At 38.0% G+C, this 27,914-nt stretch overlaps 1 protein-coding gene across 1 annotated transcript in view; it reads right to left on the reverse strand.

Annotated features, from left to right (window-relative positions):
- CSMD2 (CUB and Sushi multiple domains 2) overlaps positions 1-27,914 on the reverse strand; it is a 930,229-nt gene that overhangs the window by 178,414 nt on the left and 723,901 nt on the right. The window contains exons 36-39 of the mRNA XM_070764517.1: positions 21,427-21,523; positions 19,301-19,405; positions 10,083-10,201; positions 6,260-6,329 (exon numbers count right to left, since the gene is read on the reverse strand). Coding sequence (XP_070620618.1) covers positions 6,260-6,329; positions 10,083-10,201; positions 19,301-19,405; positions 21,427-21,523 — 391 coding nt within the window. The remainder of the gene's footprint in view (positions 1-6,259; positions 6,330-10,082; positions 10,202-19,300; positions 19,406-21,426; positions 21,524-27,914) is intronic.

A 27,914-nucleotide genomic window follows, 5' to 3' on the forward strand; every position in this document is an offset into this window, starting at 1 on the left:
TTTGGGAGAACGCCAAGAAGCCCCCGGCTGTTTCAAAAGGTGACAGCCGGGTGGCGGGGCTTCTTGGAGTTCTCCCGAATGCCGAACCTGGAAGTTTGGCAAAAGTCCAGGTTTGGCATTTGGGTTTGGGAGGACGCCGAGAAGCCCTGCCGCCCATGTCAGCTTTGTAAAAGAGCTGCGGAGCTGTCGGCCGGTCGGGAGGCTCAAAGGGAGGTGGGGAATCCCAATAGGGAATTCCATGGGCGGAGCTTTGATGTCACGGAGACGTCCTTCCTGGCCGGCCGAAACATGGACTCCCTATTGGGATTCCCCACCTCCGTTTGAGCCTCCCAACCGGCTGACAGCTCCGCGGCTCTTTTGCAAAGCTGACAGCCAGGTGGCGGGTCTTCTCGGCATCCTCCCGAACCTGAACACCGAACCTGAACTTTTGTAAAACTTCCGGGTTCGGCATTCAGGAGAATGATGAGAAGCCCCCCGGCTGTTTCAAAAGGCAACAGCCAGGCGGCAGAGCTTCTCAGCGGCCTCCTGAATGCCGAACCTGGAAGTTCGGCAAAAGTTTGGGTTTGGTGTTCGGGTTCGGGAGAACGGCAAGAAGCCGCCCGGCTGTTTCAAAAGGCGACAGCCGGGCGGCGGGGCTTCTCGGCGGCCACCCGAACCCGAACTTTTGCCGAACTTCCGGGTTCAGCATTCGGGAGAACGCTGAGTAGCGCCCGGCTGTTTCAAAAGGTGACAGCCGGGCAGCGGCGCCCAGCAGAGCACCGTTTTTGCGGGTTTTTTTCTTACATGCATTAATTGATTTTACATTGTTTCCTATGGGAACTTCCTCCGGGAACCAATTAAGTTCGTAAGACGAGGTATTACTGTATATATATTCCAATACTAAACTCCAATAAGATTAAAATATTAATAATTCCAATTCATTACGCATAATCATTTCTTTTTATAATTTATAACTTTGTGAGAAAAAAAAAAGCAAAAGCAAAAAACCCTATCCTCTTCCTCTTCTTTATAGTGCTGGTAACTTTTAGTATCTTCTGAATTTTCTTTAAAATGTTTAATTTTGAATTATATTGTCCAATGTATTTTCAATCAAATCAAGCAGTCCAATCAGATCAAATCAGGTCAAATCTATTCAGTTCAGTCATTTTCATCTTGAATATTTTCTTCCTTCCATGCAATAGTTGATCGCCTTCTCATAGCCAGTCAGCGTGGAAGTCAAATGTCAAAGTATTTAAGCAAATAACAAGCTGCTATATTTCCTCCAGCCACACGATGGTGCTAGATAACAAATTTTCCAGCTCTTTTCCAGATAGCTCTTTGCCAAATATTTCTAGTTTTGGTGTCTTCTTCTTCCGGTATTTTATGTTCCTCTTTGTTTACATAAAAAAAGAAAAATATAGCTTCCACAACAGGAATTCAAGGTTCCAGATTCCAAAAGGTAAGTTTGAAATAAAACCAATTAGATAGTTTTAAAAAATCCAATGATGGGCAATTTGCTACTTTTCAAAGCTTTCGCTGAATGCCGCCTTGCACAGATAGCTGCTTTCTTCAATCTCCATCTGTTTTAGCTCCATCCAGCAACTAATCACAAAGCAAAAGTCCAAAATCCCTTTTAGGCACTCTCAACTTACCACCAGCGACAGGGGATATCCCTCCCTTTCTCTGTAAGCAACTCCTCCAGCTGTCTTTCCAGATGTTACCATTTGGCTTCCACCCTGGTGTTGCGTCATCTCTGCAGCTGTGTTGGCTCAGGTATGGCTGCCTGTCCTGCTTCACCACAGTTGGTGCGAGACAGGCCAGTTCGCCTGGTGGGGCATGCTGGGCCCTGCCAGGACCCTGGCAGTGCCCCATGCATCACTCTCCCCCTGCAGGAGAGATCTGGTCTGGTCCAAAAGGACCAGAACCCCCAGGCAATTCCCAAGGGGCCATTCCCAAGGAAGAGGGAATGGCACCACTGCTGTGGCCATCAGACCCCGCCTCTCTTCCGAAGAATGTTTTCCAAGCCCAAAGTCTTTGCAGGATTTTTTTCATTGTTTGTTCATTGTTTTTTCATTGTTTCATTGTTCTAACTTCCTCCGAATAAGTTTCTTTCCAGCCTTAACTAGGTGCTAACAATGTTCCCAGCTTTTACCAGCTTGCAAGCTCTTTCATTGTTACTCTCTGTGAATAATGTTTTCCAAAGAATGTTTATTTTCATTGCTTTACTTGCTCCAAATGTTTCTTTCCAGATGCTAATGATGTTCCCAGCTCTTACTGGCTTGCAAGCTCTTTCATGGTTACTGTCTCCACATAATTTTTTTTAAAAGCCATAACCAGGAGATAAAATAATGTGCTGAAGTTGACCAGACTAAGGACGCTAGCCAGATGAAACCTGGTAAGCAGATTATTTTATTTATTTATTTATTTATTTATTTATTGGATTTGTATGCCGCCCCTCTCCAGAGACTCAGGGCGGCTAACAGCGACAATAAAACAGTGTACAATAGTAATTTGGTATTGATGATTAAAAATCAATTAATATAAAAACCACACATACATACATACATACCATGCATAGAATTGTAAAGGCCTAGGGGGAAAGAGGATCTCAATTCCCCCATGCCTGGCGGCAGAGGTGGGTTTTAAGTTGTTTACGAAAGGCAAGGCGGGTGGCGGCAGTTCTAATCTCTGGGGGGAGTTGGTTCCAGAGGGCCGGGGCCGCCACAGAGAAGGCTCTTCCCCTGGGTCCCGCCAGGCGACATTGCTTAGTTGACGGGACCCAGAGAAGATCCACTCTGTGGGACCTAACTGGTCGCTGGGATTCGTGCAGCAGAAGGCGGTCCCTGAGGTAATCTGGTCCGGTGCCATGAAGGGCTTTATAGGTCATAACCAACACTTTGAATTGTGACCGGAAACTGATCGGCAACCAATGCAGATTGTGGAGTGTTGGTGTAACATGGGCATATTTGGGAAAGCCCATGATTGCTCTCGCAGCTGCATTCTGCACGATCTGAAGTTTCCGAACATTTTTCAAAGGTAGCCCCATGTAGAGAGCGTTACAGTAGTCAAGCCTCGAGGTGATGAGGGCATGAGTGACCGTGAGCAGTGACTCCCGGTCCAAGTAGGGTCGCAACTGGTGCACCAGGCCAACCTGGGCAAACGTCCCCCTCGCCACAGCTGAAAGATGTTTCTCTAATGTGAGCTGTGGATCGAGGAGGACGCCCTATTTTCCCTATTTTCCTCCCCAAAAACTAAGGTGCATCTTATATTCTGGTACCTCTTATACTCTAAAAAATACAGTAGTTCCCTCAATCATCCATCATATGATTTAGCCTCCAGGCCCCTTATAATCTTTGCTACTCTTTTCCCATCACCCATCTCCTACCACAAATGACTCTGTTAGGACTTTGTTCAAAACAGTTGGGTTGGCAAAATATAAACCAAGAATGTGTGTTAATGTATGTAGATTTAATTGAACTATGTCTGATTGGCTGAAGGTATTGAAGACTGCCACAAGAGGGAGTTAGAGATCATAACTTATTTCTCTGAGTAATTCTCTCTGTTTTTCTTTGCCTCTGCTATTCACTGTTAGTTTGCTCTGCATTCTCTTTGCATTCTATGTGTTGTAGCTATGTATTATAGCTGTACTGTGTTTATAGACTTGATATCTTTGTTTACTGTTTATGACAAAGGCAACTGATATGAAAGACTTTGTATTTGATAATATTTGGATTGCTATGCTTATGTGTATGACTTTGGACAGTTTAGTGGAACATGCTATTTCTTAAAGTAAACTTTAAGAAGTTAGTGTATCTTTATGCTAATATTGATTCAATTGTTTCCATGTTCATGCAATAGAGGTCTGCAGGCAGACAAAATAAAAATGTTCTGATAAAGTGCAAATAAAGGGAACGCCACCTCCAATTACTATTTGTAACTGAGAGGAATATAATATTGAGGGGCTGGACATGAGGAAAGTGTTCACATAATAATAATAATAATAATAATAATAATAATAATAATAATAATAATAATTATTATTATTATTATTATTATTATTATTATTATTATTATTATTATTATTAGATTTGTATACCGCCCCTCTCCTAGGACTCGGCTAACATAAACAGAAAGGAACATAAGGACAGAATTGTTACAGCATAATTAGAAAACAAAGGTATATTAAAACTTGATCTCCTCTGGAAATAATACTTTTTGGTGAACACTAGCTGGGTTCATATGAAACAGCAAGCCCTAAAACACAATTGCCACATTCAAATTACAGATTATTAGAGTTGGAAGGGACCTTGTAGGTCATCTAGTCCAACCCCCACTCAAGCATGAATCAAATGGCAGTCCAATCTCCCTTTGAAAGTGTTAGGAGCTCTCATTCATTCATTACTCATTCATTACATTAATATAAATATAAATAAATCAATCAAGGATATTATGCTTATAAGAGTTTGTGTGGTTTGCATGTCATGCTAAAACTGGTTGATCAAGAGACAACTGGGTTTCTTTGATTTTCCTTGAAGACATTTTGCTTCTTGTCCAGGAAGCTGAAGAACTGAACTAAACTGAAATGAAGAAGTTTCTTGGATGAGAAGTGAAACCTCTTCAAGAAAAAACAAAGAAAGTCCAGTTGGCTCTTGAAAAATGCACCTTTGGGACAACCCATTGGGATTGAGTGGGATAGAAGTTGAATCAATCAAACCAACCAACCAACCAACCAACCAACCAATCAATCAATCAATCAATCAATCAATCATTCAATCCATGACTTAGATGACTGCAGATCACTAAAGGCATTTAAAGAGTTGAGTTTTGAGAACATACTCTACCACAAGCTATTCAAAACCATTTTAGCCTAGCCTGGCATGTTGGGTTAACACAACTTTTAAAAAATGCTATTAGATGTCATACAGTCTAGAAGAGACAATGACCATTGTCTGGAAATTCCAAAAAATGAATCACCATCTCCCAGCAACATCAATGGATATTTACCTGTTTCCATCTCCATCTTGCACGTTGTTGCTTTTATTCCTGTCACAGAGAACAATTATGCTGACCAGAAAAAAATTAAAAGCTTTTGGAGTATTCTCCTAACTTCATTTCCTGCATCAAACTGATTGTTATTGTTCCACATTGATTTACTTTTGAATAAACCCATAAAACCAATAGGAAAACCAGAGAGAATCCCAGTTGCAGCAAAATATTCTGCTTAAGTCACTAAGGTCAGAATAGGCAAACATGTACAGGTAGAAAAAGCCTCTATTTATAGACTACAGAGTATACAACCTGGAATAAAGTATTTAGACAATGAGTTTCATTACCTTAAGCTAGGGAGATCATACGTTTTACAGGAGGCAGACTGACTGTTCTCATCGTTGCATAAATCATTTAAGATCTAGTCTAAGAGACTCTCTTTGGGTATTGCTTGTAATCTTGGCAGGGTAGCAAACAAATTCATCTACAGTATTACTGACCTCATTCCTGTCTGGAAAAAGACACTTACTTGTGGCATCTTTGTTTTCTACTGATAAGAGGTGGCTAAAATTGACCACACAAACTTATAAGATGGCTTGCTGTTTTAAACGGAGATGAGAGAATACAAAATCAGCATTAGATGATAATATAGTTTCACAAAAGAAGGTTTTCTTCAACATTCAGATGTTCACTGACTTGTGAGCAAAAAATGTAGCATCACAAAGGAACATAAATAATTAAATTAAATGAAGTAAGACTTTACATGTAACAAGGATTGCCACAGCTGGTATTTTTGATTCTCAAAGCCCCTCCCAGACCAAGACTTAGATCTGACACGCCAAGGAACAACTGGAACATATGGTTGCAGTGCCCCGTTCATTCCGCCTCTTCCTAATAAGAGTCAACTTTGGGATAGATGGGTAGAGACTCAGGAGACTATAAGTTCTAGTCCTCCAACTCACCTTTCATGATGAAACAGGACATGGGACCATTAGGTTCGTATACTGATTTGAAATGTTCAAAAATAAAGGTCAGCTACATATTAAATAATTAAAGACCATCACTACTGGGAAAAGAAGGAAGGAAGGAAATAGGAAGGGAGGGAGGAGAGAGGAGAGGAGGGAAACAGGGGAGGAAAGGAAATGAGATGGAAAAAGAAAAGAAAGGAGGGACAGGAGAAAGAAGAGAAGGATGGGAGAAGACAGGAGGGAGAGAGAAAAAAGGTGGGAGGATGGGAGAGTGGCAGGGAAGGAAGGAGGAAGGGTCCTTGGCAAAGAACAAAATAAACGTTTACCTATACAAAGTGGAGGTGGATAGTTCCAGCGTCGCACAGTTCCTGGCATACAGGAAATATGAGAATGCCCCTGAAGCAAAGGAAAAGAAAGAATTTTTTTAAAAAACCATAGTAATTAGGAAGCAAGAAGGAACTGAGAAACGGGCCAAATGGAAAGAATAGGGAAGGTATCTATCTCAGCCAAATAGTGTTCTTCAGTAAAAAAAAGTAAAGATACATACTGCAGCCTGGAATTCTAAGATAAGATAGCTTTCTTTCATTAAATGAGCAAAATATCAAGAGAAGAGTTAAAGGTACACACCAAAAGGGAAATAGACAAAAGACAAAGCACATTTTAAAAAATGTGCAGACATGTGTGTGTCTATATATATATATATATATATATATATATATATATATATATATATATGTCACATGTTTAAGCTGAATTTGAAAATTAAGGGAGACTAGGATAGATCTATTTCGGCCTTATTTTGGCCTCATCATATATTATCATTATCATTATCATTATCATTATTATTACTACTACTACTATGTCAATACAACACAGCAAACAAGATCACTATGCTGGATTTTGTATTTCATCACCAGTCGGGCGCTTCGCAATTATGTTTGCCGATCCCAGTAAAGCAGCCTTTTGCAATTGACAGATGGAGATTTTGTCAATTCCGATGGTTTTCAAATGTCCGCTGAGATCCTTTGGCACTGCGCCCAGCGTGCCAAGTACCACTTTGACCACTTTCACTGGCTTATGCCAGAGACGTTGCAGCTCGATTTTTAGATCTTCGTATTTTCCTAATTTCTCTAGCTGCTTCTCCTCAATTCTGCTGTCCCTTGGGATTGCGATGTTGATGATCCATATTTTCTTTTCCCCCACAATCAGGATGTCTGGACTGTTTATTATTGATTATTGATTTTATTATTATTATTATTATTATTATTATTATTATTATTTGTATGCTGCCTCTCTTCGATGACTCAGGGCGGCTCACAACAACAATATATATATATATATATGTTTTCGTAGATTTTCACGGGTACAGGTATGACGGTCTTGGTATATTCGGGTTTCTTCCCGTGTAGGATTTGGAAATTTCTGGTGACGTTTCGACGAGGTCTCACTCGTCATCGTCAGGCTGGTGTTTCTGTCCTTGTTCTCAGGCGAACACTGCGAGACCTGAGCTGCCTTCCTTCTATAAATACTGGTGGCTGGGTGTGGTTTGATGGCTCAGCAATTGCCTGCTGTGTAGAAACTTCCTGGTGAGTCAGTGGGGTAACAATTGGGGTCGTTGATGTAGCTGAGGTATGCTGATTAGTTAATGGTTGTAGATTAGGCGTGATATCCTGAGTAGTTGGAACTTGCAGGCTACTTGATTGCTTTACAATGTGTGTTCTGAGTCTGGTTTCTATGGCTGGGATACGTTTGAGGGCTGGTTTCCAGATGTCTGGTAAGCGAGAGGTATCATCCCGCTTGTTCATATTTTGGGGATGTTTTTCTATCTCGATGGCTTCCATGATTATTCTTTTGCTGTAGTGTTCTGTTTTGGAAATTAATTTGGTACTGTCGAAATTAATTTCATGTCCTGTAGTTTTGAAGTGTTGGAAAAGGGAGGAGGTTTTTTCTTTTTTCTTTAATGCATTCTTATGTTCTGCAACACGTGCATTTACTCTCCTGTTCGTTTGTCCAATATATGTGGCTGGGCAGATTTTACACGGTATTTGATAAACTCCCTAGTTTTCTAGTTGGATATTGTCTTTCGGGTTTCTTAGGATGTTGGCTATTTTTTTATCTGTACCAAAGGCTGTCTTGATGTTGTGTTTGTGGAGAATTTTACTGATTTTATCCCAGCCATAGAAACCAGACTCAGAACACACATTGTAAAACAATCAAGTAGCCTGCAAGTTCCAACTACTCAGGATATCACGCCTAATCTACAACCATTAACTAATCAGCATACCTCAGCTACATCAACGACCCCAATTGTTACCCCACTGACTCACCAGGAAGTTTCTACACAGCAGGCAATTGCTGAGCCATCAAACCACACCCAGCCACCAGTATTTATAGAAGGAAGGCAGCTCAGGTCTCACAGTGTTCGCCTGAGAACAAGGACAGAAACACCAGCCTGAAGATGACGAGTGAGACCTCGTCGAAACGTCGCCAGAGATTTCCAAATCCTACACGGGAAGAAATCCCGAATATACCAAGACCGTCACACACACACACACACACACACACACACATATATATATGTTTTCGTAGATTATATATATATATATATATATATATATATATGTCACATGTTTTTTGCTGAATTTGAAAATTAAAACAAATATATATATCTGTTTTCGTAGATTTTCATGGGTATATGTATGTAGATTGTTCTGAGTTTGGGTTTTACCCCGTGTAATATTTTGAATGTCTATGCGATGTTTCGGTGAAATCACATTCACCATCATCAGGCTGAAGTTGTAAGCTTCGTGTTGCTGTAAATATAGTTATAGTAAATATACTATATTTACAGCAGCACGAAGCTTACAACTTCAGCCTGATGATGGTGAATGTGATTTCACCGAAACGTCGTATAGACATTCAAAATATTACACAGGGCAAAACCCGAACTCAGAACAATCTACACACACACACACACACATGTATGTATGTATGTATGTATGTATGTATGTATGTATATAGATAGATAGATACATACATACATACATACATACATACATACATACATACATACACTATATGCCCAAAAGGAGTGTAATAACATTATTGAATATGGCTGTTGAAATTATTTCTACCCAGAATGGCATTTATCAGAAAAATGTATTATGAAAAAAGTGTTAACTATAATCTAAGAAATGGTAAAATATGGTATAAATATAAATATTTTAAACACACGGTGCCTCCCTTTAATTCTGGAGTATTTAACTCTACAATTTTAGTGTTTTATTCTGTATTAATATTTCAGCAAAGCCCATCTCCCACGCTTCTAAATACCATTAATCCAGAGAAAGGTGCAAATTTGATTTTTCACTATTTTACAGTAAGATACCTTGCAGCTAACAACAGGAAGTGAAATAACTTCTTTGTGTTGTATCAATTTTTACAAAAGCAAAGCAATAGGAAGGTTCAGATTACTCAATTTTCCTAGAGTCTTCAATCCCTTTTAATCAAAGGCATTCTCACCAAAGATGTTAAAAATGGATCAATTTGATTGCAAGATACCTCTCCAAGATAACCTAGAAAGATTACACTTTATATAATTTGAGTGGCACCTACAGATGCTCTTTATATTTAATGCTGATGTCTTGCCAAAAGAGATTTCAAAGGAATATTATCCCACAAAAGTTACACTAAGATTCTTTGCCTTCAAGTGTCAAATATTTCTCTAGTGTTCTTTTGAGAGATTCAGGAAGTGCTATGATTGAAATTGAGAGTTTCATACCACACTGAAGCAATTCCCTTAATTAGAAGTTGCTGTATTCTATGTCAAATGTTATTCCTGTTCATCCGATCAGATTTTGCAAGCTTCTTCTCTGGTAGTTTTCAAACTTGGCATGCTGGCTCAGGAATTCTGAGATTTGATGTTCCCATATCTTATGATTGCCAAGTTTTAAAAACACTGCTCTGAGATAATTATGTAAAGTTCATGCAATAATGTTATTCCCATTTTTTCTTTTCTATGGTCGCCTGACATTAGAATGGACTGTGATATTGTTGTCTCAATTTACCTTGACAAAGGCAATGATTTTCAATCCACTTTAACTCATTTTTTTTCAGAATTAAATAATTATTTGGAGAGTGGGTAGGTACCTGGAGAGCATATCCTGGCTCACACTGAAAGGAGACCACATCATTCACCACGTATCTTTCACCAATTTTCAGGCCATTACTGGGGACGGCAGGTTCTGGGCAACTGGAGAGCCCCACAGCTAAAAGAAGCAGAAACAGTTAATCAGTATGTATTTAGCATCTATCCATTTGTGCACCCATCACTACTCAAACAGGCTACAGCTACTATAGATACCATGTGTTACCCTGCTGTTCTGTTCGGGTCGTATGTGACCCGAAGCCAAGTTTGAGTCCCTGTAAAAAATTTTCCCTGCATATCTGAAACTTGAAATTTCATGACTGCTCATCATTTCAGGGGTTCTCTCTATGAGAATTTTTTTTGGGGGGTGGGGGGCTTAGTTTTTGCTGGGCAAAAAAAGTTACAAATCTTCTGTTCCCGGGTCACCCTGACCCAGACCGAAAACTCTTCATTTGCAGTGCTTATGTTTGGTCTTTTTGAAAGCTTTTTTCACTTGGAAAGTAGTCTGAACATTTCTGCACACAATGATATGAAAATTGAAATGAAAAAAGTAAATCTTATTGGTTTATTTTGCGGATATAATGCACACACACACCGTTTTTGTGAAATTTTTTTCAATTTATGGATAGTTTTGCTTGCAAAATGCATTCTATTTTACTAAAGTTGGTGTGGGATTGGTAGCTTGAACATTTCTGAATATAAGAAAAATATAAAGGAACTGAAAAAAATGATTCTTATTGGTTTTTTAATATCAGAAATAAGGCCTCCCCCCCCTCAGCTGCTTGCAACCATTTTCACTTTTTATTTTTTTATGCTCCAAATCCGAAATATTCTTTAAAATCTTAGGCATTCATTTACTCAATTTAACAATGCTGATCATCAAAAAATATTTTTGGGGTGGTGGCTAATTGTTTTCTGGGCAAAAAAAAAATCATAACTTCAAGTCTGTTTCTGTTCGTATATGACCGGACCAAAAATAATTTTTTTAGGAACTTGAATTTGATCTTTTTGAAAACTTTTTCAACTGGAAAACTAGTTTGAACATTTATGAACATAATGATATGAAAATTGAACTGGAAAAATTGAGACTTATATTTTTATTTTGATCAAAAAGCCCCTCCCCCCATCCTTTTTGAATTTCGTGTCAATTTCTATTTTTTAAGGCTACAAATCCCTAAGGAATTTTCCCCCAAAAGGTTTGATATACTAAATTGAACATTTCTGAATATAAGAAAAATATAAATGAACTGGAAAAAATGGTTCTTATTGGTTTATTTTTGCCACAAAAGGGCCACCCCACCCCTCGACCTTGCTGTGTGCCATTATTGTCACTTTTTATACATATTTGGCTAGAAATATTTGGAATATCCTTTTGAAAATCAACCACATTGTAGCCAGAGAACTAATTTTATGAAACAAATCCATTTTACTAAAAAAAAGTATGTAAGTTTGAAATTAACAGCATAATTTTTATATAAATTGAAATAATTGAACACGGGGGGAGGCATACATTTATGTGCAAAATAAACCAATATGTATCAATTTTTCCAGTTCAATTTTCATATCATTATGTTCAGAAATGTTCAAGCTACCTATCCCACACCAACTTTAGTAAAATAGAATGTATTTTGCTAGCAAAACTATCCATAAAGTGAAGATTATTTTTAAAAAATGGGGGGGGCGTGCATTTCATCAACAAAATAAACCAATATGCATCAATTTTTCCAGTTCAATTTTCATATCATTATGTTCAGAAATGTTCAAGCTACCAATCCCATACCAACTTTAGTAAAATAGAATGCATTTTGCAGGCATAATTATCAATAAACCTAAAAAAAATTCACAAAAATGGGGGGGGGAGGCATATTTATGTGCAAAATAAACCAATAAGGATTAATTTCTTCAGTTCAATTTTCATATCATTGTGTGCAGAAATGTTCAGACTACTTTCCAAGTGAAAAAAGTATTCAAATTGACCAAACATAAGCACTGCAAATGAAGAGTTTTCGGTCCGGGTCAGGGTGACCCGGGAACAGAAGATATTTAACTTTTTTTAAACAGAACAGCAGGGTTTAAGAAAATTCATCTCATTTTCCCAGTGTTTGAGGTCCCTTCCCCTACTTCACATAATGTATCTGCAGTAGGATAATTTGAACTTGGTTATTTGCTCCTCGAGTAAGGTTGCTAAATTGATTTGTTTGATGATCCACCAGTTTGTTTTCTTGCAAATTTCTGGAGTTGGGTCTTTATCATTTTCTATCTGTATGATTTCAATATCTTATACCTTTGATGAATTTCAACACAAGTCAGCATTGTTTGATATCACTTTGACTTGCCTTACCTAATCTGATTTCCCCCCCATCTCTCTCTCTCTCCCTGCCAAGCCTTCTTGGAGACCTTTTCCTCAAACCTGATTCATGGAAGGCATCACCTGAGTCCCTGACTTTGCCCTTTGGAGATGCTAAGGACAGATTCAGTGCATTATGGCTCAGCTCTGAAGTCTGGTGAAGACTTCTCAGTAGCATTGGCCCAAACGATATTCTCAGTGCAAGCAAATGAATAAGTTCCACCTGGTACTCCATCCCTCTTTTCTGTTGTTTATCTTACGCTGCATATTAAAATATAGGACAGGAATAGACTGTCAGTCATAGGAATGGTGTCCTAGTCCAATGGTACCCAGGGCAAAAATTGTCATACTATCCCCAAAAAAGGCTATCCCCAAAAAAGGCTATCCAACTTCCCGTTGAAAGCTTCCTGTGATGGAGCTTCCATGACCCCATGACTCTAAATATTCAGGTTTTTAAGAGCACTTTGAAGCTTGAACCCCTGAATCATTTGGAGTAAGGAGCTGAAAAATAGTACTAAATGAATGAATATATGTGGTGATATAAAGGATTTTTCACTAAATAGGCTTTCTGACTTTTTTAGCACTCAAAAATCTAATGCAGATGAGTTCAGACAGGAGAAATGAAAGAGTATTTTGAGTTCCTAAAAACAGCCTCCAGAAAGAGGAGGAAAAGAAAGCTTTTTAAGAGGCACTTTGTTGATATGTCAAGCAAGCCCCAAAGCATAAATATATATTTAATCTCTTTTTATAAGCTTCATCTTTTTCTGCTCTTGGAAATGGCCAGTTGAGCAGCTAGTCCCTCTATTATCCTTATATTTCTGTATGGGAACTAAGCTCTGAAAGTTGATTAATTCTACAGCACTTTGCCCTGGAGAACTCTTAACAGCTTGGTATCAAAATGTTATTGTTATGAAGTGCCAGCTATGCAGGTGCCTTAGCAGCATGAAATCTGTCTTGACATGGGGAATGTATAAAGCTGCTACATTGATTTAGTTTCTTGATCTACCTAGCACATGACTACAGCAACTGTGAACAGTGCAAGGCAAAAATCTCTTCTATTCTATCTACTGGACAACTCACTAAACATAAGGGAGACTGCTCAAGAGATTTTCTGCATAGAAAAACAATGGAAGGAATGAAGACTTCATATAATGTAATATTTTTAGGAGGAGGGGTATGGCTCTCAATCATATCATTTTTCAGAGTTTTGGGTTTTCCTGATTTTTATCAAACAAACAATTCTGAAAATATTGTGTTTTCTATCAGGCCTTGACTTTGTTGTCTACCAACCAGTATGTTCATTAAATTATGATCTTGAGTTGATTATTGCATTGTATGAAGAATGATAGAATGTAAGAGTTAGAAGGGACCTTGAAAATATCTCATCCACTCTTAATCTCATTTCATGAATATACAGCATTCCTGTTACCTTCCTAACCAGCCTCTGCTTACAAACCTCCAGTGACACTAAACCCACCATCTTCTGAATAATCATTATTAATAATAATATTTCCCCCTGTTGTTTATCTGAAATCTATTTCCTTGTTTTGTCCTCTTGTCCTATCTTCTAAAAAAATCTCTGAACTATTCTGCCTCAACTTTTACATAATGGCAATTCAGATATTGGACAACCGCCTAATATTTTTGCCCTCCTAATATTTTTTTCCCAAGCCAAATAATTTTCAACTGTTTCTTCTTTCTTTCTTTCTTTCTTTCTTTCTTTCTTTCTTTCTTTCTTTCTTTCTTTCTTTCTTTCCTTTTTTCTTTCTTTCTCAAACATGTACAAGGTAACAGGTATAGTGCAAACATAAATATAGACATAGTAAATGTGTACGGAAAAATGGAACCAGGACAGGGACGGTAGGCATGCTGGTGCACTTATGCACACCCCCTTACAGACCTCTTAGGAATGGGGTGAAGTAAACAGTAGACAGTCTAAGGTTAAAGTTATGGGGGGGGGGGGCTGAGAGATGTAACAACAAAGTCAGTTAGTATATTCCAGGCATTGACCACTCTGTTGCTGAAATCATATTTTCTGCAATCGAGTTTGGAGCAGTTTACCTTGAGTTTGTATCTATTGTGTGCTTGTATGTTACTGTGGTCATTAACAGGTAAGTACATTGTAGCGGATAATTTTGTGTGCTACATTTAGGTCAGACTGTAGGTGATGTAGTTCTAGGTTGTCCAAGTCCAAAATTTCAAGCCTATCTTCTTGTGAAATACGTCCAGACCCACTCAATTGTGTTAATGTCTGTATTCATTGCAGATTACAGGCAGATGAGCTATATTCAAGAATTGGTCTAGCAAAGGTTTTGTATGTCCTAGTTTGCAGAGCAATATTACTGGAGAAGAAGCTTCAAAAGATTAGATTAACAACTCTTAATGCCTTTTTACAATTCTTGTAAGGTTTTCTTTTTTTCTTCCAGACCTCTTATCATCTTAGTTGAGAAGGACACACTTAATTTGTTGATGTTCTTCATAAAATATGGCCAGAATTCTCAATATACTATAGTTTGAACAATGTAGAATAGAGAACAATGACTTCTTTTGGTCATTTTACATTATATTTGCTGCAGCCTGGGATTATATTTAATTTTTCTTTAGCTTTGCTGGCTCATGTTCAGTTCTTGATCTCCCAAACATCAATGTTTCATATGTATTGTTGCCCAGAATGCCTGCCTACATGACTACCACATCCCATAATCATACTAGGAAATTTTTTTTACTCAAATGTAGGACTCAGCATTTAATCTTGATGATTTCTACCCAGCTTGTCTGAATCTTGGTACTGTTCCCTATGGTGTTTATTATCACTGCATCTTTCTGTTGTTATTTTCTAACCCCTCATCCACAATATATGATGATTTGCCCAAGCCCTAGAATGCTATATTTCACCCTTGTTTGATAGGAGAGCCATTGATATACACTTCTAAATGTTTGCTCAGACAGTTTTTCTCTATCTAGTAGTAGCACAATCCAGCCCACTTTGTTATTTTATTTATGAGGATCTCTTAAGAAACTTCATTGAATGTTTTGCAGAAATCAATTAACTGGAAGATGATGGCAGAACTGTGGGCTTAAAAAAGAATAAAGCTTTTCTTCAATATGGCAGAATGCCAAATGCATTAAAATCACTGCACTATTATTTAGCCCATGATGGAAGCTTCAAGAATTAAGTCCTGCACCACAAATTCTACATTTAAATATGTTGTGTCTCCAAATTCAGGATATCTCCCCATGTAACACATGTGTACAGTCCTTCTGCAAATGAATATATCATACACGCTGATGATCTTGTCTGGTGGAATGACAAAAAGGACATTGCTATTGTTTTTTCCAACCATGGGACTTCCTTCAGAAGTAAGGACCCAACAAAGACTATCTGTTCTGATGGTCTCAGACTCAGTGCTGGCTATCATGGGGATATAGTGCATAGACTATATCAGGGGTCTCCAATCTTGGCCACTAAGACTTGTGTGCTTCAACTCCCACAATTCCTCAGCCAAAGTTGGAGACCCCTGGACTATATCATGCAGCTTTGGTCATCAGGGCTTCAGTTGGATTGATTCAAAACATGAAATTGTTGTGGTGCTTGGCTCAGTATCACATGGATTATTTTCTACCTCCTGTCCTGAATTCTACTTCCTGCCCTGAGCAGCATTCAGTGGAGTGTGGGATTAGAGGATATAGTTTCTTCTCCAACTTCTTTGTAAAATTATCTCTGCAAGGAAAAAGGGCCTTTGGAGAAGGACCATAACTCACAGAATAACAGAGTTGGAAGGTACCTTGGAGGTCATCTAGTCCACCCCTCTGCTTGAACAGGAGACTCTATACCAGAGATGGGGAACCTTTTAGGCACAGAGTCTCCAAACCAGAAGGCATGCGCACATATGCCAGAGCACCAAAATCCTGACAAGCAGTTGGCTGGCCCACATGTGCACCTTGGAAACCCAACAACCAGCTGGCTAAGCTGGGGTGACTGTGTGCATGCCCACGGAGAGGGCTCTGTGTTCCACCTCTGGCATGTGTGGCATAGGTTTGCCACCATGGCCCTCTTCTATTTCAGACAAATGGCTCTCCAGTTTCTTCTTGAAAGCCTCCAGTGTTGGGGATCCCACAACTTGTGAAAGCAAGCCTATTCTACTGATTGATTGTTCTCACCCTTAGGAAATGTTTCCTTAGTTCTAAGTAGCTTCTCTTTTTGGTTACTTTCTATCTATTGTTTTTTGTCTTGCCTTCAGGTGCTATGAAAAATAGTTTGACTCTCTTATCTTTCTGGCAGCCACTCAAATATTGAAATTCATCTAGAGCTTTAACTCATTTGTATAAAGCTTTAAGTGCCCCAGTTTGTTTCAAACCGTAAGGTTAATGCAGGGGTGGGCAACTATGGCAACTTTACGACTTATACACTTTAGGTCCAAGAATTCCTGAGCCACTACTCTAATGCTTGCAAAATCTTTTTAAAAGGGGAGGGTTCAAAAGGCCAATTCTAAAGAAGATTTAGTTCTCCCACCCACACTTCCTGTCTTCAATTACTCCACAAATCCCTTAGCCTAAAGCCGTGAAAAACTAATGCCAATCAGTATAGCTAGTAATGAAAGGATTGGTTTTATGACCAGACAAGATAAATCTTTAAACAGCATCCATAGTTTGATAGCAGAGAAAATGCACAAAACCTTAGATCAATCTCTAGCAACTCTAATTAACTAGCTCTATCTTTTGTGTCCACTTGGTAAATCTCAGAAATAAATCTTGAAGGGATGGGAAAACATAATTTGAATTTGAATTCAGGGAAGAAGTATTTGCTAAGTGGGAGACAACCACTGCATATAATCATTGCACAATAGTGTACATATTGACAAAAACATTAAGTGATCTTTGAAAAATCAATAACCTTTTTTTTTTTAAAAAAAAGGAAGATTGGCTATTGTACCCAAGGAAAGATGTTTTATGATCTGTTCTAAGCTACATAATTTTAAAAATAAGGTTCCTTTAAAGGACTATATGGATCAACAAAAGTACAATTTGCAAGCCATGGGAAATAAATAGCACTATCATTTGAAAGTTTTCAGACAAACTCAAAACAGGTTACAGAAAGATGGTGAAGAATATTCTTTCTGCTCAGGTATATTAAGGAGGGATTTAAGTCCTTGAAAGCCTGAAAAGGAACAACAAATGGCTACAAAAAGCTAATCTTCCCTAATCATATTGAATGCAGCAATTTTACTTAGGTGTTATTGGCAGCACTATTCTCTCAATCTCAGAAATCCCAACATTACATATCAGAAATCCCAATATTACATAATTTGGCCTCAGTGCAGAAAATGCCCATCCTCAATCGAATAGTGTTCAAATGTTGATGAGAAATGTAGCAGCCTTGGGGTGCAAAAGAAGACTTCTTCAGAGCTCTTCAAACTTGGCTATTTTAAGACTTGTGGATACAAGCATAGCTGACTTGAGAATTCAACAAGTCTTAAAGTTGGCAAGTTTGGAGACCCCGTCTTACAGTTTTCTACTATTTGATCCTGGACATGCTATAATTGGAATCCTGTATCCAGTTCTGAGTATTTCTCTTTTCTTTTTCAGGAATACTGGAACAGGTTAAGGGAAAGTCAGTGAGTATGAGCAAGAGATCAGAGTCTAATTTCTACATGGAGGAGCTAAAGGGAATCTAGGTATATTGACCTTTGAGAAAAGAAACTAAGAGGAAATATGGCATCATTTTGGAAAAATGTGAAGACATGTACTAGAGAAGGCAACCAAGACATTATTATTCCAAAATCTTGAGCATGAAATAAAGGATTTAAATTACAATAAGGCATATTTCAATGCCAAAAGCATATTCAGAAATACCAGTTGGCAAAGGAGGTGGAAGGCTCTCATTGAAAGGATGACTTCAACTTGAAAGTTAAGTGTCATTTATTTGGGACACTAGATTTGGGAAGTTGGATTCCTGCACTAATCTGGGATTTGGGCTTAATGGCCTTCTCCACACATGTTGGATTAATTTCTAAGCTCTTTATTTTTATTTATTTATAGTTTGTGTTGGAAAGGACCTGGTGCAGGAGACCCTGTAACATCCCAGTCCAGTCTCTTCTTGAGAATGGCAGACAGGCCATTCCACCGGTTGATTGCTCTCACCGTCAGAAAGTTCTTCCTTATTTCTAGGTGAATCTCTCCTTGGTCAGCTTCCATCCATTGCTCCTTGTCTGGCCATCCGGTGCTTTGGAAAATAGTGTGACCCGCTCCTCACTGTGGCAGCCCTTCAAGTATTTGAGGACTACTATCATGTCCCCCCTGGATCTCCTCTTCAGTAGACTATCCATGCCCAGTTCCTGCAACCTTTCCTTTTATGATCTGGTTTCCAGTCCATTTATCATTCTGGTTCTAGTTCTGTAGTTAGTTGGTTTAAATCTAGACTGTTCTAGATCCCACCCAATTCTTCTCTAAGAGTTTATCAGTCACTGATTGCACACCCCATCCATTCCAATTGCTTGGGTTTATTGAATCTGGGCTGCATCAGAAGTGGGACACAGCACATCTTCCATTTGTTTAATGACTGTCAGCTCAGTCAGAGGTGGGTTCCTAATGGTGGGGTCAGTGCGCCACTCCAGTAATAGCCCTCTGATTATGCAATTCTGGTGCAATAGTTCTGGTGCTGCCTTTGCCACAGTGTGCACCCCACCATCTTTTTTCCCTAATTTGGGAGCAATTTTTGGCTCTCTGCCCATGCGCGGAAGGAAAATTGTTCCTCTGTGCATGCGCAGAAGCAAAACGTCACAATGTGCACGGGTAGGAGGAGATAAGAGGAACCCGCCCCTGAGCTCAGCATACACAACCTAAACAATCAGCACTGGGCTGAAATGAGCTTACTTTTATACTCCAGGTGAAATCCAGCAGCAGAAACACTGAGGTCAGAGTAGAAGTGCAAATACAGCTGGTTAGAGGTACTGTTGAGCAAGGCAGGGACAGTGGTACCTAATGGAAGAGGGAGAGAAACACACACACACACACACACACACAAAGAGGAAGGAATCAGTTTCAGAGTGCTAGGAGAGGATCCTGTTCATGTTAACCTTGACATGCTGGCTGGGAAATTCTGGGAGTGAAGTTCAGATATCTTCAGATTGCCCAGTTTGGGATACATTGCTTGAGGTCAGGGGTGTCACTCACATTATCATGTGACATATCAGCACTTTTTACACCTTTGCTAAACCAGCCACAGGTGTGGCCTAGCACAAGTTGCATGTGGCCCGCAGGCCAGAGTTTGAGAGCTTTGCTTTAGATGAATTTTAAAAGTATGAACAATTCATATAATGGAAAGCTTTTTCAATCTGGAGGTGTTCTTTCCTTAGGAGCTAAAAGGCAAATCAGCCTTGAATCACTGGTATGCAGAAAGAGGCCCAGAAGGAACTCTCCCTGATCATTCATATGATATGTTTGATAGTGCTTTAGTCTGGCAAGAGTCCTGTCTATAGGCAAGGAATAATAAAGAAACTAGATTCTTCTGCATAGGCTTGAGCAATAGATTGTTCTGAATTGCAATTGTCCTGATCCTTTCTGTCTGACAGAGTAGGGCAGTGATGGTGAAAATTCCCTCCCCTGCCCCCCCAGAGGCCCTCTGGAGGCCAAAAACGTCCTCCCAGAGCCTCCATGTGAGCCGAAAATCAGCTGGCCAGCACGCACCTATGCACTGGAGCTGAGCTAGGGCAACAGCTTGCGTACTGACAGATATGGCTCCACGTGTCACCTGCGGCACGCATGCCATGGGTTCACCATCATGGGAGTAGGGTAACAATAGAAAACCAGTCTGAGTAACTCACTGTTGCAGTCCTGTTTCCTTCCACCTAACATACCATGTCTTCTTTTATGCACCACTTAAACTTTTCATATATGTCACTTGCCTCTTCTTATACCACATTGTAGTCATGCATTTTGCTAGCAGTATTTATTATGATTAATCACCTTTTTGTTCCCAGCCTATTTATCAGTCTCTATCTTTCTTGTTCGCACATACTAACAAGGCTCTCCTTCATCCTGCGGGAATCTTCCTTTATTCAATACTTTCTGCTGCACAATTTCTTGCAAGCCAAGAAAGGAATTAGATATGCAAAGGAATGCTAGGAACAGCATGACACTGGTGGTTATACTCTGCCACTGTCACACATATGACTAACACAGCTGTAATGAGACAAACAGCACCCTACCACCCAATATTTGTGGCTGGTTGTCTGAAGCTAAATTACACAAATAGTATATATTCTCTCTCCCTCACTTACTTCCTCTCTCTCTCCCTATCTCACAATAATCTCATCCAAGAATTCAGACATGTTATGGATCATGTGGCATGATAACAGTGGTGGATTCAATTTTTTTTCTATCGGTTCTGTGGGCGTAGTATAGTTGGCATAGCATGGTGGGCATGGCATGGTGGGCATGTAGTGGTGGCCATGGTTTGGTGGGCATAGAAGGGGAACAATACTGTAAAATCTCCATTCCCTCCCAACTCCAGGGGATGGTTACTGCAAAATCCCAATTTCCTCCCAATCAGCTGGGACACAGGAGGCAGAGAATAGATGGGGGTGGGGCCAGTCAGAGATTGTATTTAGTACTCAAAATTTCTGCTACTGGTTCTCCAGAACTGGTAAAAACCTGCTAAATACCATCTCAGATAGAGGTCAATGGAATTCAAAGGTGCTGGACTTCCACCATTTGTGGCAATGTAAGGACTCTAAGCCGATGTCAAGTTTAATTCTACCCCCAGCTCTTCTCCTACAGCTCTGGATATTGGTTTCTCTCTCTTTAGGGAATCAGCTTTGAAACCAACTCTGGTTTCAACCCTAAATACCCTGACATGAATATTGATTGATTTAATTTGACTAACGTAGCTGCCCATCTCACTTATGTGACTCTGGGGAGCTTATAATAATTATTTATTGAAAAGAAATACCTGATAGGTAAGCAGTCACAGCCCTTTCTATAGTACCATCAGATCTTACCTGAGAAGCTTCCCAACATGGTGGCTGTATTGTCCCCTCCATCAAAGACTTCTAGGGAATCCCAGTTCTGTTCTGTGACAAAACTGATCACTTGAATCTGGGAACAGAGAAAAGCCAGAGGGGGGAAAATGTTGATGATGATAGTAACAATTACTATTAACACTACTACTGTTAGTAGTATGATTCAGAATTAAAGGTTACTCATACTAACATTCAATGTGTCATCAGTAAACCAAATGTAGTTAATTTTTTTATGGTAGATTTACAAACTTTCTAAAACAAATTATTTTCACATTTATCAGTGTAGAAATATTATAGTAAAGGGTTTGAAATGCATGTTGTAGAACATTTTGAGACCTCTTCTTTGATACTGTTTTAATTTATATAGGTTTCCAAGTTTCATTATTAACCCCGTCCTGCCCTTCAATACATCTGAAATCCCTCTGCCATCAAATATAGTTTAAGTCTGGTGGACAAGATCCTCAGAATCAGGGGAGAAATTCATCAGATTCTTACAGGTTCTGGAGAACCGGTAGCGAAAATTTTGAGTAGTTCAAAGAACCACAAATATCACCTCTGGCTGCCCCCTGAGTAGGGGATTTCACAATATCCTTGGGAAGGAATGGGGAGTTTGCAATACCCTTCCCCAGGAGTAGGGAAGGAATGGGGAGTTTGCAATCTCCTTACCCCAACAGTGGGCAGGGAATGGGGATTTTGCAGTATCATTCTCTTGCAATCCAACATCAAGCCATACCGTAACCACCAAGCCACACCCACAGAAGTGGTAGAGAGACATTTTGAATTTCACCCCTGCTCAGAATTATAGTGCAGAGGCTAACCAACCTCTCACAGCACAATCCAAATCTCTGAAATCTGTCAGTTATGCTTTCCCCAGAGAAACCTGGTTAGAGAATCCTGTTTTAGACAGGCTAGTCTAAGAGGTGAAATCCTGATCATACAGTTTCTTCTTGCAATGGGGATTTTTTAATAAAATGGCATGCCACATAAAACATTTTCCTTATCAAATACGGAAAGGTAAAATATATAAAGAAAAAATGGAAAATCTTCAAAAAGAACTCTTTGTCAGGAAAACCCAACAGATGAAATCACAAGGAATCGAGAGATTTAATAAATCATAAAATTAACTTAATAAATCAAGAAGAAATAGCCCTTAACATAAAAGCAATGAAACAAAACTATTTCGAGCATGCTAATAAAACTGGGGATGGTTGGCTTGCAAGTTAAGGAAAAAGAAAGCAAAGAGCTATTCAATAACTTGAGTACGACCAGGGGTTAAAACAATCAGGAATGGAGGAAAAGGAAAAAATAATCCAATTTTTTAATCAAAATCTATATTAAAAAGCAAAAATTAACAAGGCAGAGGTTGAAAACTATTTATTGAACCAAGAGCTACCAACTTTGACAGAGGACATGAGAACTAATTTAAATAGGGAAATCACACAGGAGGAGTTACAAAAGGGTCTACAAAAACAAAAAAACAATAAGACCCCGGGTCCGGATGGACTCCAATCAGAAATATATATAAAAATGTATTAAAATTTATGAGATTAGAATTTTGGAATTGTTTAACAAAATTTTGAAGGAAAATAAAATGCCTAAATCTTGGGGTGAAGCTTATATTATACTAATGCCAAAAGAGGGGTTAGACGATCACCAAATTCAAAACTACAGGCCTACCTCTCTGCTTAACGCCGACTATAAAATCTTTGCCTCGATTATAGTAGAGAGATTGAAAATGGTTTTAAATGTTTTGATTCACCCAGGCCAAGTTGGCCTCCTCCCCAATCGTCACATCAGAAATAACACAAGAACAATAATAGATGTCCTGGAATATTATGAGGCAAGACCAGACAAGTATCTAGCACTTCTATTTATCGATGCCCAGAAAGCATTTGACAACATAAATTTAAATAAATAATTTATAAATTTAGTAAAACAATAGAAAAAAAATATTCTCAACAATCAGCAATTATTTTGGTTAATGGCGAAAGGATTGAAAAAATAAACATCGAAAAGGGAGTCGGACAGGGCTGCCCCTGTTGTACATCCTGCACATTGAGATACTATTTAACAATGTAAGAGCCAACCAAGATATCAAAGGTTAAAAGTGAACAATTCAAAACACAGGCTTTTGCAGATGACATTGTCTACATTATCGAAGATCCACTCTACTCAGGTCCTAAACTATTAAAAGAAAATTTTGGGAAGGTAGCAGGACTTAGAGTCAACAAAATAAAACAAAAATGTTAATTAAAAACTTACCTCCAAAATAAAGAGTTAGAAAACATTATGGAAATAAAATGGGCTAAAAAAGTTAAATATCTTGGAATCTGGTTTACACTTAAATGTGCCTCAATAAAAGGGGATAATTACCAAAAATTATTAAAAGATATTCAAAATGACTTTGCAAAATGGTCCAAACTACAGATTACATTAATAGGTAGAATTTCTGCTATAAAAATGAATGTACTCCCCAAGGTTCTCTACTTGTTTCAAACAGCCCTGATTAGGAAGGAACAAAAATTTTATAATGAATTAGACAAATTAGTTAGAAAATGTATTTGGAGGGGGAAAAAACTAGAATCAAATATAAACTTTTGCAAGATACAAAAAGTCAAGGAGGCCTAGGCTTACCAGATTGGAAACTGTACTACCAAGTGGCCATAGCTACATGGTTAAAAGAATGGGTATCTTTAACAAATAAAATAACTTTAACTATTGAAGGACATGATGTTCAGTATGGCTGGCATAAATATTTATGGAACGAAGATGACAAAATACATAGATACTTCAGGGACCACTATATTAGAAGCATTCTAATTCAAGGCTGGCTAGAAATTAGGAAAATATGTTATATCCAGATTCCCAAATGGCTCTCCCCTCTAGAAGCAATAATACATCCTAACGTATATCTGGGGTAAAAAATACAATTACATATAAAAAACTATTAACCGAACAAAACCAACTTAAATCTAGGGAAAAGCTAGTGGAAGAGGGGATAAATATTAACTGGTGGCCATGTTTTCAACTAGAAAATAAATTTAAAACAGATCTTGAAAAATTTGGTTTTCAAAGGAACGATCAAGCAATCGATAAGGAATGTTAGCGGGTCCAGAAGGGAAAACAATCTCATGAACCTACAAATGTTTACTTAGAAACAAGATGGAAGAAGAGAGAGTTAAAGATATAATGATCAAATGGGCACAAAATATACATCATACAATCGAGTTGGACAAATGGGAAAATCTCTGGAGCTATAATTTAAAATTAACTATCTCACCTGACTAGAAAGAAAACCTTTATAAAATTTTCTATTGATGGTACCAAACCCTGGTAAGATTAGCAAATATTTACTCGTGCCTCTCTCCAAATTGATGGAAATGTAAAAGGGAGCCAGGTACTTTTTTCCACATGTGGTGGACATGTGTAGAGGCCAGAAATTATTGGAGGAAAATTTGGAAAGGGATAAAAGAAATTTTACAAATTGAGATTAAATTTGAACCAGAATTATTACTATTGGGAATGGTTGATATGAATATCAAAAAGGATGATAAAAAATTAATTATACATTTGATCACAGCTGCTAGAATTTGTTATGCACAAAAATGGAAAAAAGATTCCACACCCACCAACGTACACATCAGAAATAAAATAATGGAACTGGCAGAAATGAATAAATTAATGATGCACATTAAAGGAAAAGAAGACTCTGTCTTCTATAAAATTTGGGATAAATGGTATAACTGGTTACCAAAAAAAAGTAAAGGAAAGTAATTAACCTACCTAAGCCATAAAGAGGAAACTTGACAAAAATTTATTTGGAGTGCTCTACCTTTTTTCATCAATGTCAGACTTGCAAAAATAAACCTAATTTAAAATTAGATAAACACCAGATTTTTTTAAAGATCTGGCAAACCATAGTAAATTGATTAGGAAGGTATTAATCTGTCTGAGTATATTTTCTTTTTATTTCATCTGTCTTCCTTCCTTCTCTGGATACAAATTATGTATCTAAGTTCTTTTTATGTGTGTGTATGTGCTTTACTTGTCTTTTTGCATGAATTCTCCTTTTTATTTACATAGGAACTTTGAATTAGGTTAAAAGAGCAGGAAATATACTGATATGAAAAACTGCATAAGATGTAAAATTGTATATAAAGCAAAATAACTAAGGAAAGAGAGACTAAGCTATCTCTCTATGTTCTGTATGCACCAGTGTTTGTTTTTATGAATTTCTCAATAAAAGCTTTTAAAATTTAAAAAACAAAACAAAAATTTTCCACTTAATTATGATATCTGCCCTTTAGCCAGGATGGCATTTGGGAAAAAATCTATCCCATGGAAATGCAAAATTTGTTTTTTCAATGAAGGCAATAGAGAAAAAAAAGTTGTATGTTTGGCAGGGTGGCCATAAATAACTATTTCTGACATTTTCAGTTGTTTGCCTCTTTAATTTGTCCTAAAGTCATTTTGTGAAAACTTTAAATCAAAACATAGATGAAACACAAAGCCTTTAGAGTTCATCTCAACAAAATGCTAATAATCCCCACAGAGCCTTTTACAAATTGCTCCGGAGTCTAAATAATTATCCCACATGTTTGATAATATATTAACAGGCTTATCTAGCCAAGTTTTTTTTTAAAGGGAAGATTAAAAACTAAAATAAAGGAAGAAAAAGAAAAAAAGAAAGAAAGAAGGGCAAAAGTGTAAGAGTGGAGAAAAGAAAACTAGAAAAGAAATATTTATCCAACTTGTAATGGTTTCTGTATAATAGAACATAAATATTTGTTTTATTCTTTTTTTCATTACTCACTTCTTTTTCAGAAGGGGTTTTTTTTAAGGGTGTGAGGTGAACAGAGGAGGAATTCTAAAGTTAGAATTCTAAAATGATATACAAGATTTTAGGAACTGCAGTGTATATACCAGAGAGAATTCCTGCTTGGGAAATGAATAATTCATACAAAAAGTCCTAGCAAGTAAAATCCTTCATTAGATACAGCCTATAGCCCACCTCCAAGAATGCTCACATTCTCACTAGCTCACCTGAATTGCCAGGATTAACCTGGAATACAAAACAGAAATCAATGGAAGTCTAATACAATTCTGATGTTATATGCTCAGTTGGCCATCATTAAAACACTCTGGTTATGTTTACAGCAACACAGAGTTACAAGTGGACAATTGCTCCTCAGTCATGCATATTAAACTATCAACTCAGTTCAAGTGTTTGCAGAACCTCTGTACAGTTCTATGGAGATCCTAGCACATGAACCAGGATCGTGGTTCATGTACTATGCATGCCGGTTATGTAAGGATCTACTTCATTCCTGTACAAAACAGATCAAACAACATTCTTGGAGGGTGGGTCACAGACAACACCTGTTTAACTAGTTACAAAACCAGCAAAAGCCAACTTCAGATAGTTGCTTTTTTTCCCCAGGTTTAAGGTCTTGTATGAATCTGGACTGCTTAATTCAGTTTAATTTATGGTAATATGAAAAGGTAGAAATTCAGTAAATAAACATGTTGCAAGAATGCAGCTTTGATCGTGTCTATCAATGCAAGATTTTGTTGAATTTTCCAGAAAGCTTTTATGAAGTGATGGCCATCTTCAGGGAGATGTCATGCCATGATGTCAACATGCTAATTATGCTAATGACATAATTTGCTTCAGTTGCATCTCATTTCTGCGATGATATAATGACATGCATGGCATTGTTCCAAAGTTAGAATATGGAGAGAGAAGGAAACAGTACATTTACTCAAGAAGAGGGGGCGGAAACTACATTTTCCTGAAATATATTTCTTCTTGTTAATATCATTATTTTAGCTTCAGTTCATATGATCTATTAGCTTCTAAAGATATCCTAATTTAGATACATTCCAAAGAAATAAAGCAAAAATGTGTATTAATAGCAGGCTGGTTTTCCTAGTAGCTCCTTCTCCACCTCTACTGAAATTAACAAAAGAATGGAATAAATTATCGCCTCGATATCACAAGTGTCAAAAATGTTTTGCAATACATTTAGCAGTTCTGCTAAAATGATCTTCCTTTTTCTCTTCCATGCTATGCTGTGAGAAATACCAATAACAAGGCATACAAGTCTCAAAAAATCAAGGGCAAAACTAAGAAAAATTAAAAACCCAGATCTGCTAATCAATGTTGACACTTGCAAAAAGATACGCCTTGTGAATTTGGAAGCTGCAAAATGGTCTTATTATGATGTTAATTGCTTTATTCTCTTTTGGTAGGCTATTGAAGCAGAGCAGGATTCCCTCTCTCTATGGTTTAAAATATATATTGAAAATAATTGAAATTGGTATCCTGGAGCTGGTTCAGACCAAATTGTTCCTATTAAAATCCAAGAACTTTAGCAAACTTTAAGCGGATTTTAAAGGTTCCCAGTTCCCTCCCTTTCTATAGAGAGCTACATATTTTTCAGAGTAGTATCTAAGACACACCTTTT

This window comes from Erythrolamprus reginae, chromosome 11 (assembly GCF_031021105.1).
Source record: "Erythrolamprus reginae isolate rEryReg1 chromosome 11, rEryReg1.hap1, whole genome shotgun sequence".
NCBI lineage: Eukaryota > Metazoa > Chordata > Lepidosauria > Squamata > Dipsadidae > Erythrolamprus > Erythrolamprus reginae.